This window comes from Malus sylvestris, chromosome 16 (assembly GCF_916048215.2).
Source record: "Malus sylvestris chromosome 16, drMalSylv7.2, whole genome shotgun sequence".
Lineage (NCBI taxonomy): Eukaryota > Viridiplantae > Streptophyta > Magnoliopsida > Rosales > Rosaceae > Malus > Malus sylvestris.
Window position 1 is genome coordinate 4,306,643 of NC_062275.1, and position 11,567 is coordinate 4,318,209.

Sequence of the window (11,567 nt, forward strand, 5' to 3'; positions counted from 1 at the left end):
GTATCATTCCCTCCGTTGTATCATGGGTTGCTGGTGCTGTTTCAACAGTTGACATGACAACCATGAAAGATCAACGAAATAGACGAAAGCAAACTTAAAGCAAAGTCGATAGATGTGAGAGAGATTCAGTGAACACAAAAGATCAACCTTGACAGGGGGTTGGTAGTACCAACCCACCTTTATTAATACAAACATGTATATGTATATGTATATGAGTCGGATATTATCATAAACAAAATCACATGGCATTGTCGTGGGGTTACCAAAAATTTACTTGCTTGGCCCCTCGTCGAAAGGAGCCATTAATCTTTTTCGCAAATCAAATTTGACACGTCTACAACATAAATAACTTACGAAAATAAGAAAAAAGGTACAACAAAATGTGCATATCAAACTGTAATGTTTAAACGTAAAACGTGCATATTATTAACATTCAATTTTGTGTTGATGCCCATTTGACCAAATACAAATAGCACCAAATATCCGACAATCATTTTACAACTATTTTTTAGTCATTAAACCATGCAAGAGATGTTTGGCATGACTAAGAATGTGCTTCTCACATCTGACTAAACGAATTTCAACCGAACATGATTAGTTAATGAAAAGTAACATTTTATATAATTCATTGAAACGGGTATATTGTAAAAATAATTAGACGGGGCCCTCTATCTAGAAAATGGATCATTTCCGGATCATTTTCTCTTAACCCATTAAATCAGGGGATCCATACCGTTGAAATTTAATCTAACGGTTGAAGTTATTATAACTTTTAAAGTGAGCCCTTGTTTGTAGTCGTTGAATTAAATTTCAACGGCACGGATTCCCTGATTTGGTGTATTAGGAGGAAGAGACCCGTAGATGATCCATTTCCCTCTATCTAAATGGTCCCCTTTTTTTAAGGAAAATTAATGAAAATGACTTGAAAACTTTGAGTTTTAACCAAAAGGATAAAAATGTGTTATAAGTGAATAGTACAAATAGTGAATTTTTAGAGTAAAAATATCTTTAACGTTAAAAGTTAATAGTATCAGGAGTGTTTTGTTAAGACTCCTCGTTTTTTTTTCTTTTTTTTAATAGGAATGTGATTAGTCGTGGGGCTCACTTTACATTGAACATTAATGACCTGGACTTTTTACTTTTCAAGTTGCACATCATAGGTCATCCTTGCAAAATATTAGCTAAATCGAAAATGTTTGAGGTATCTAATTGAGTTAAAGAAAGTTGACAAACATTATGATCTAAAAAACATTGAACTTTCATCATGATAATCAAATGCGTAAATGTTTTAATATTGAATTAATTTTTGCAAAAATATATATGAAATGCAACTTAAAAAATAAACGATTCGGATCGTTAAAATTTAATATGAAATGAGCTCCACAACTAGTCCTCATTTCTTTAAAATAATGACGATCCCCTTGAATAAATGCTGTGAACTAAGTGTCACAATGTAGAAAGAACCTGGTGAGCTAGTAAGGTCTACTAAGTTTTAAACTAGTGGTTAATACCAACTCTCGTTAGGTTGTGCAAATGAACAATATCATGTTGTATTAAAAAAAAACTTATGATTTAAAGAAATAGATCAACATAATATTGTAGTCCCACTCCAAAATCAAATGTCAATACACGAAGCAATTTAACTCTAAACATTTGTACGTAAGTGATCTTTTATCACATTGGTGGAAAAGAATTGATGGCATGAGTTTAGATCCATCGATAGTTAATCTAACATTTAATTTAACAAAATCTATTATTCGACAAAAATAAAAATAAAAACTCTGTAAATATTTGTACGATTTCTTAACTTTTTGACGTACGATAATTATTTATCGCTTGTCTCATGTAACTGACACATATAATAACACGTTCAGCTACTTGTGCGGAGGTTCTTTATTTGGACAAGAACTCCTGGCACAATATGTGTGGACACCAACTCAACTCGTCTCCTTGTAGGAGTAATATTCATACATATTATCCACAAATATAGAAATAGAAATAGAAGCCACGTTGTACGCAAATTCATAAATTTATGTGTTTATCTACCATATTTTTTGGATTTGTAAATTGTACTTGTTGGAAAGGGATCCCGGATCTCTTCCATCAAATTCATCCAATTACTCAATCTGGATCCTTAAAATTTGATTCAACGGCTGAAAAATGAAGTTCCTTTAAAAGTTATAATAACTTTAATCGTTTGATCAAATTTCAAGAGTCCAAATTGGATGATTGAATGAATTTGGTGGAACGAATCCGAAAAGAATCCCTGTAGTTGTTAACTCTTTCTTTCCAATAAATGAACAAAATACTATAATAATAATTTACTAATAGCACGTTATAAAAATGTACATATAACATTGTATTATTAGTCGTGCTACGGAGGAGTTTGAAGATGGAGAGGGTGAAGACAGAAATAATTTTGCAAAGGGTCAAGTTGTAACATGTTACGTGCATTTATGTGCAGTTTGTGAGAGCGACTGTCCGTCCCGTGAGACAACATGTGGCAGCTCTCTTTTCCATGATTTAATTATATATGCCACAAGTGCCAACACGTTTCTAACGCATTTGCTTTGTTTGGTGTATATATTTGGCTCTAACCATATTTTGCATCTCAAAGAATCTACAAATAAATCTTTTCATATTGCGTATTTGTCTTTTTATAAATACACCTTATAAGTTATATCGATCATTCATGTTAGGGCATCTCGAAGATGCCATATGTTTTAGCCCGAAGATGTAAATAAAAATATAAATTTATTTTTTTATTTTGTGGTAATGAGTCCCACAAATCAAAGATAACTACATTTATATCTCCGAAAATGCAAATTGAGATTACCGTTCGAATTTGAATTTTTTATTTTTTAGACGAAATTTGTTTTCCTATAAATACCTAAGTCATTCATACACCATTTCTCAAATCCTTTTCACTATTTCATACTATCTTATCTCATTTTATTTCAATTTTTCACATTATATCCGAAAAATTATTGAGATTATATAAAGATAAGAAATTTGAAAGCTTATTTATTTAGCGACAAGTGGCACTCAAAATATGTCAAAAAATATTATTTTAATATGATAGTTTAATTCAATAAATAATAAATTATTGAGGGGCTAAAAAATAGCCCCCTTTAGTTGGAGATGAAATTTTTGTCAAATGACTATGTTTTGGCTTATGGCTCTTTGGCCCCCTGAGTTGGAGATTTTATAAAATATAGTATGTCACTGTTCATTAAAAAAATAATTTATTGCAGAGCTAAATATGGCCCTTTGACCCTCTTTTGGTTGGAGATGACTTAAGTAGTCCATAGATATCATAGCACTTCCATCGGGGGTGGGATAGGCCGACACACAGCCAAAAAAATGGTTCGGCACCTAGGGAAGTCTCTTTAGCCCACGAGATTGCCTAGCACCCAACCCAAGCTGGTCTCCAGGCCAACCCAAAATTGACAGACCTTGGGATCAGCCTAAATGATGTCAGGCTGAAGTCATGATCTGAAATCGGCGACGACGAACTCCATCTCCGACGAGGAAGACAGCTGGACGACGCTACATTCGAGGACGAGGCCGCCAACCCGGAACTTGATGTTGAGGATGAGCTAGTCTTGGAAGTTGTTGAGGACGATGACATACAAATCTGGCGATGCAGCTGAAGGTCAGGGCGTAGGTCCATAGAAGGCAAGTTTGGAGCTGGCAAGCTCAGGCGCCGATGTCGATTGGTTTAGGGGCAGAGGGCGGTGGAGAGGAAGTGGAGAGTGAAGGGGAGGTGGGGATTTGATGGAGGATGGAGATGGGGGGTGGGTTGGCGTGCTCTGGTTTGATGAGCATGTTTGGGGAGAAACTCAGAAAGTAAAAATCAAATTATTAATTTTTATTATTTTATAATAAAAATAATAATATTTTAATAAAATTGACTAGGCTATTTAGTTTTAGAGATGGATATGCATTGGTTTATTATTGTTCATTAGAGTCTATCACTGTTCACAAAGTGGATTAAATGGGCTGGGTGCTGGCGCAAAACCTTTAGGGGTGGAATTGCTCTCATAGTACAATCCATAATCCAGATATCTAGCGAAACGACTCTACTTCTTCCCCTTCACTACCCCTATATTTTCACACTAGGAAGATGGAAATTTCGTAGTTCCTAAAAGTCTCAGGGTCATCACCGTCATTTCAAGCATAGGCTTAGTAGTTAGCAACTTTAGCCCCACCGGCCCACCGACACCAAACAACCCAAAAGCTCATAAATAAAATAGAATGAACTATGATTTGATTTTCTGAACTATCGTCCTCTTGAAATTCGCTTTTAAATTATTTTTTGATAAGTTAAGAACCTAAAATATGTAAAAAATAGTCAATTTTCCTCTAGTCGTTTAGTTCATCCAGTTTTCCATTAAGTCACCAATAGTGACCAATAAAAACATGCCATTTACCAATAAAAATATGCCACTTTTATTGGTCATTAGTCGTGACTTAACGAAAAACTGAATTGCACTTAACAATAAGAAAGAATTGGCTACTTTTAAAATGTTTAGGTCTTGGTCAAGGATAATAAATAAAATTGAAACAAGATAAAATCATATATCGAAACAATTGGTTTGGAGTTGGCTGGTAATGGACCTACTTACACGTTGACTAGCTGCAGAGCTAACCCTTGTTCTATTAGTTTGGTGGTTGCTACCAATTGAATAAGCCTCGTTCAATAAGTTCAATTCTTTCAATATGTTATCTTTGTTTAGTCTTGCAGACACTTCCTCGCCCCAGCATGTTGAGACCAAAGCAAGACTAAGGAGCAGGTTTTAATTTACCAAAAAATAGTTCGACGGTTCAATTTCAATTGAGGTATTAATTCACAAGTCAAATGATAGTTGATCTAATAAATGAAATTTATCCAAAGATAATATTAAAAAATAAAAAAAATACTATGGAGACTATCTTTTAAAATCATATTTTGTATCATTCGGTTAATGATTGGATTCATTTTTTATGACTTAAAAAGTAAAAATGCAATTATCAACCATTATATGATATGGTTTACAAAATATGATCGAGGAAATAATCTCGTTAATCAGGAAAGGACTTTCGGGTATGTGCGGCGTGGACTTTTTGCAGAATTTCAGATCCCCTAATCCGAAAAATACAAAAAAAACAGAAAGACACAAACTTCCCGCAGAAAGAAAGAAAAAGAAAACGAGAGTTTAAAGAGTAAGTTGAAACATTTTCTTGCTTTTTTATCCAATGGCCGACAACCAAGAGCAACCGCCGGGCCCCCTGCCGCCAGGATCATCGCAACCGTCGAAGCCCGCAGCGACGCATGATCCTCCTCGCCCCACGATTACTCTCCCGCCGCGCACCTCTTTCGAATCAATCTTCAGCTCCGGCGCCGGCGGGAATACTGGCCCGGGTCTGGGCATGGGCTTCAGCCCCGGGCCCATGACTCTCGTCTCCAACTTCTTCTCCGACGGTGACGACTGCAAGTCCTTCTCCCAGCTGCTCGCCGGAGCCATGACGTCTCCATCCCCGAGGGAGCCGGGGTTCCCGCAGCTAGAAAAGCGAAATTCCGGCGATAACGATGGCGGCTCGGAATTCCGGTTCAAGCAGAACAGACCGCCGCCGATGTTTTCGGTCCCGACGCCGTCCGGGTTTCTTGACTCGCCTGGTATCTTCTCACCCGGCCAGGTACTCCACTCGTCAATCACTTCTTCCATCTTCTGAATTACTGTTACCGTTGGCTGTTTGCTTATTAGGGAGCTGGGATTTTTTGAAAAGTTTCCTTTTTTATCCGATTTAGATTAGTATCTCGTCTTTTGTTACTCCGAAAACAAAGGCAGAGGATTTGAGTTTCTAAATTTAGCAACTTTTTCCCTTTTTTCTTCTTGTGGCTGTGATTTATGAATCGTTGTAGGGACCCTTTGGGATGACACACCAGCAGGCGCTAGCACAGGTCACGGCTCAGGCTGCTGCACTCTCACCATCCTTTTTCAATTTCTCAACCGAGTTTTCAACGACTTTCTCGACAGCACCCGCCACATCGTTGACGCAGCCTCCATCCCTTACTTCCGATACAATGCCACCCCAAGAGATACCGTCGGGAACACCCGACTCTGCCGTTGCCACTAAAGAATCATCCGACATTGCCCTTTCGGATCAGAGATCCCAACCGTCTTCATTTGCCGTCGATAAGCCTAATGACGATGGTTACAATTGGCGGAAGTATGGGCAAAAGCAGGTCAAGGGTAGTGAGTTTCCTCGGAGTTATTACAAGTGCACGCATCCAAAGTGTCCGGTAAAGAAGAAGGTTGAACGCTCGGTTGATGGACAAATAACTGAAATTATTTACAAGGGCGAGCATAACCATGAACGTCCTCCGTCCAAGCGTGGAAAGGATCCGAATGCAAATAGTCAGGCGAATTCCGACTTGGCCTTGCAAGTTCATGGTGGGAATTCGAACAAATCAAAAGACGGGACAGGTCCTTATTCAATGTCTAAGAAGCGTCAGGAATCCAGCCAAGCAACACATGATAATTTATCCGGGACAAGTGACAGCGAGGAAGTAGGAGATGCTGAAACCAGAGTAGGTGAGAAAGATGAAGATCAACCTGACACCAAGAGAAGGTAGATCGTTTATGTTGATAAGCATATGCACATGTTTGTCGGAAGTTAATGTTCATTGTTTGTCATGTATTCTTAACAAAATTAACTTTTATTTTCCAGAAATACAGAGGTCAGGTCAGAACTGGCGCCAGCTTCTGCACATCGGACTGTGACAGAGCCTAGAATCATAGTGCAGACAACCAGTGAAGTCGATCTCTTAGACGATGGCTACAGGTGGCGAAAGTATGGGCAGAAAGTCGTCAAAGGAAATCCCTATCCACGGTAATACTGCTGAAACTACAAGCTATTGGACTCCAGATTAATAGAATCATATCAGAAAATAATTAAGAATAGAATGTGAATTTTGATTAAACCCGTCAAGATGGCAGTCATTCAGTATGCATTGGCATTGTGGAACTTATCTTTATCGTTCTTTGTTTTGTTTTGTTTCCGCAGCCAAAGGGGCAACATAATCGTATATGTTATTGAATATTTACAAATCTACCTCCTATAAATTTATGTTGCCTAACGTATTCAATCAAAGGAGTAATTCCTTGTTGTACGGTTGGTTTAAAAATTTCCTGATTAGTCTTTGCTACATTTTACAGGAGCTATTACAAATGCACATTCCCTGCATGCAATGTCCGTAAGCACATAGAGAGAGCCTCTACAGATCCTAAAGCTGTCATAACGACATATGAGGGAAAACATAATCATGATGTACCAGCTTCTAAAACAAGCGGCCACTACACAGGCAACAACAACGCATCAAATCTAAGATCAGTCAATCCAGGAACTGGGAAGATGGACAAGATCGATCTTAGAAACAAGGACCAGCAGCCTATAGCGAGTTTACGTTTAAAAGAAGAACAAATAACATAGTTTCTGTGAGTTTCAATCAGGAAAGCAAGCACGAGGAATCAGAGAATGGAAAATTTCCACGAAGCAGGCAAAAGTTGTAAGTGTTACGTTTGCCCGAATCTGTTTTTCACTTCAGGCCGTAGTTTTGATCAAGGCCCAGTTTCCGAATCGCTAATGTACAAAGGAAAGAGGTAATTATGAAAAAGAATAAAGGAGAAGGAAGAAGTCAGGTCAAATTTTTGTTGTACGTAAACTAGTTAACAAGCATACTCTGTTGAAATTTACAACTTCTGTTTATTCTTTTGTATATGGAAGCAGTGATGTTGTTTTATATGATTATTTACCCTTGTATTTGGTAATAATGTATCGATGTTTGCCTGAAACTCCAAGAAAATTACTTCCACTGTCGGGTTGCCTATTTTTATTGTGTACTTCTCCTTTTGTTCTTGCTTGGTACTCCTTTTGTTGCTGTGTCAGCGCACACCAATCGCTGCGCACATCTGACATTGTAGAACAAAACTTTGTGCTAATCATCGTTAGTCGATGGCATGTACAAGAAAAAGCGCTAATCAGGTTCTTACGGCCTTTTATGTCCTCATTCTTATAAGCTTTATCGCGGTGATTAGATACGGTTTACAGGTTTAATGGTTGAGGACGGATAGCAAATGCATGGTGTTAAGTGTTAACTATAAAGCATACGATTACAGATACTGATGACATTTTGTACAAGATCAATTGTAATGCATTTGCAGTTCATTTCTCTGTCTTCCTTTTCTTGCACCATTGGATTAGGTCGAAGCGCGGTCGAAGCCCCCGAATGTTTACAAACATTTGCTTGGTGTTTTGGCCGGAATTCTAGAAACCCTCCGGGATCCAGGTTCGGTGCCTGTCCGATTTAATCGTCCATAGTTACGAGAGTCGAAATTTGACCGTGGTTCACGAAATCAATCTTGTTCAAGCGTAAACAGCACAGGACTTGCTCTGGCAGTTCCTCTTGTTTTTGTGCCTGCCACCACCAACGCCGTTTAACAAAACTCAAAATTTACAGAAAAGCAGGATGCATATTTACTGTAACAGTGAATGGTAAGGTAGCGAGTTTACTTGGATTGTCAATCCCAAATCAAGTACCCCATTCTTCAAACGGTCTCTGAATGATTCAAGTCCTTTCCTGGATATGTAGCTAAACCTATGTATATCCAGGTCAATCTCAAAGTAATTAGGTCCCTGTCAAATAAATTACATAAAAACAGTTAGGTTAGTGTAAAAACCTAGAAGAAAAAAACTCCGGTAGAACAATCTGACCATATGACAAGTCAAGCACTCTCACAATTAGTGGGAAATGATACCCATGTGAGGTCCGTACCTTTATGAGAGTGACCTGACCAGCCACATGATCAAGCTGCTCTATTGAAGTGTTTCTCGTAAAAACATTGAACTAGAGAGAATTTTTCGTATTCATTTTACCCTGAAGAAATTATGTTGGGGGCGTGAAAGCACCGGCTTATCGTTGTAAGCATGGATGAGCTTTCTTTCAGTAGAACTCAACTGGAGATCATCTGGATTGACCAATCCAGCCATGATCTTTAGCCTTTCCCTGAAAGGAACCAGAGACTCCTTTGCAAACCCCTTCACCTTCTCGGTCTCATCCTCAATGAATTTCTGCGACAGAAAAACAAAGCTTCGTTAACAAGTCCGTCTTCTTTGCACCCGGATCAGAGATGTGGGAACGAAACTTACCATGATGCTGTCTTGAAACTGAGATGATATCTCTTTTTCGAAGTTTTCATTCACTTTGAAATATAGCACAAGACTCATGCTTTCCCCATCTGAATCGCCGAGGAACATTGTTGTAGGATAAGTAGGCAACTGCAACAACAAGAACACCAGAATCAGTATCACCAAAAACAAAACGAAAACTGATCCTTCAGGGAAGTATTTTGAGGGAGAGAGAGAGAGGGGACCTGTATGTTAACAATGAGGAGGGAAGGAACTTTGTCATGTGGTTTTACATAAGGAAGCTCAAGATGCTGAGCAATGTGATCTCTCTTTCGGGGACAGATGAACAAATCGACACCAATTGGTACGTACGAGCTGCAGTTTGCAGCAGGGTACTTCTGTTTATCCCTGCATGTCGGAAAATTTTTCATTTTTTAGACAGCCGAAATGAATGACGAAAACAAAACAAAAGTAGCAACAGGAAAACAAGTAATGTACTTGAAATAATTCTCGCCGCGGAGCTTGAATACTGAAGGTGGAACTGGAGACCAGGATCCCGGAGCTGACTTCTCTTCAGTTGAGCAAGGGATTCTAAGTCCTGCTCTTGGACGGAATAAGTACTTCTGATCGGACGCACCTGTTCATCCATTGTTACACGTTTAGTATTGTAGCAGAGAGCATGTAGGCATACATAAAATGTTGCTTAGATTCTAACTTCACATTTTGATCACATTTAGATTTAGCACTCACCGTTCCTTTCGCTGTCGTCAACAGACTTCCTCTTATAAAGCATGATCACCGCCGGGTTCTTCTGACTCTTGTCGTTGAAACTCACTTGGGTTTTCTCGACAGAATGGCGTGCATTTCCATCTATTTTTAGATAACTTTCGTAGAACCCTTCGTACTTACATCCATTATCTACGATGCATGATGCACTTTCATACTGCAGCAATTGAGCATTTGGGATGTTCCCTGCTAAAGGAAACCCATCTGGCACCCGAAAACAAAGAACTAGTTACAGCCACCGAAAATTCGCAATTGCCACCAAAAAAAAACAAGAAGAAAATATTGAAATCAATACGCGATATGAGTGCATTACCTCCATGCACGCTGCAGAAATCATCTTCTGAATCAGATTCCAGAATGCTTAGTGAGTCAAACCATGCTTCCCCTGGGCCTTTCCCTACGCAAAGTTTTAATCTTTATGGTTAGAAATCACTTAACACAGAACAAATCGGGAAATACATAGATAGAACTTTTCGCAAATCTTCGATCAAACACGTTAATTTTACTGTCCATTTAACGTCCGTGTAGTGAAAAAGTTTGTATACGATATGACAGAAGATTTGTAGAAAGATTTTATGTATGTTTCCCATAAGTATTTGAGGTAAGATGGGTTCTGTTTGTCTTAACTTTTCATGATGCAAACTAAAAACCAAAGCACGAAATGGTTATCAAACGCGTCTTAAACATTTGAAACATACCGCCATTTGCATCAATTTGACTGTGGTTCCACTGAAGCTGAGTGAGATGATATGTTCCATTAGAAACCTCAGATCTCTTGCAGGTGGTTGCAGCACCTTTCTCAAAGTCAAGATGCACAAACTCACTCACAGACCGTCTTTTGGGCGCATCAGGGATGGCGACGGAAGCAACCTTCTTCGTCTTCTTCCCCTTACTCCGGCGCTTGCCGAGTCTGTGGACCTTTTTCTGATGAGGGTTGATAGTTTCATTTGGTTTTGAGACACAGACGCCCATGGCAGCAAGTTTTTTCAAGTAATGTAGAGGACTCTCCAGATGTACTTAACCTGCAAGGCAAAAATAAAAGTCCGGTTTAGAAAACCGCATGACTCTCGTTCGGTGCCTAGGATTGGATTGAATAGGATTATAATAAATAACTCAATATAATACAGAAAATAGAAACAAAACATCATTAAAGAATACATAACACTATTCTGCGTGACGGAAATTCTTCATGCATGACGTTCATTCTCATTATACAAATATTTTCGAATATGTGTAGATAATGTGAATTATCTAAAAACGGACGTTCTTTCCATAGCCGGACTATTACACATGATTGTAAATTACGAGGAAATGAAAATAATTACATTTACATGCAGAGAGAGAGAGAGAGAGAGAGAGAGAGAGAGAGAGAGAGGAAACCTGGGAAGGGGTTAGCAATTAATATTCCGACATGAAACAAAAGAGAAGAGGAAAACCGTCGTTCCCTGGTGAGGAACTCGGCCTCCTTCCCTTTTGGAACTTGCTCTGTTTTCGACCACCTTAAAGTTTTTTGCTTTAATTTCCAAATGCAAAAACAGGGATTACAAGACAGAAAACACCTTGTCCAGACACAAGAGAGAGAAACAGAGGATTGAAAGGAAGACAGGTTC

At 38.6% G+C, this 11,567-nt stretch overlaps 2 protein-coding genes across 2 annotated transcripts; one reads left to right on the plus strand and one right to left on the minus strand.

The window, feature by feature from the left end:
* Window positions 1-5,119: 5,119 nt before the first annotated feature.
* LOC126608494 (probable WRKY transcription factor 3) lies at window positions 5,120-7,873 on the plus strand. Its single transcript, XM_050276429.1, has 4 exons — window positions 5,120-5,679; window positions 5,906-6,615; window positions 6,715-6,876; window positions 7,203-7,873. The coding sequence occupies exons 1-4, from the start codon at window positions 5,239-5,241 to the stop codon at window positions 7,474-7,476; spliced, it is 1,587 nt and encodes a 528-aa protein (XP_050132386.1). The 5' UTR covers window positions 5,120-5,238; the 3' UTR covers window positions 7,477-7,873.
* A 248-nt stretch (window positions 7,874-8,121) lies between these two features.
* LOC126608495 (uncharacterized) lies at window positions 8,122-11,567 on the minus strand. Its single transcript, XM_050276430.1, has 10 exons — window positions 11,338-11,567; window positions 10,656-10,979; window positions 10,271-10,354; window positions 9,922-10,161; window positions 9,670-9,808; window positions 9,417-9,579; window positions 9,193-9,321; window positions 8,920-9,114; window positions 8,557-8,679; window positions 8,122-8,461 (listed from the first exon to the last, which is right to left on the minus strand). The coding sequence occupies exons 2-10, from the start codon at window positions 10,927-10,929 to the stop codon at window positions 8,351-8,353; spliced, it is 1,458 nt and encodes a 485-aa protein (XP_050132387.1). The 5' UTR covers window positions 10,930-10,979; window positions 11,338-11,567; the 3' UTR covers window positions 8,122-8,350.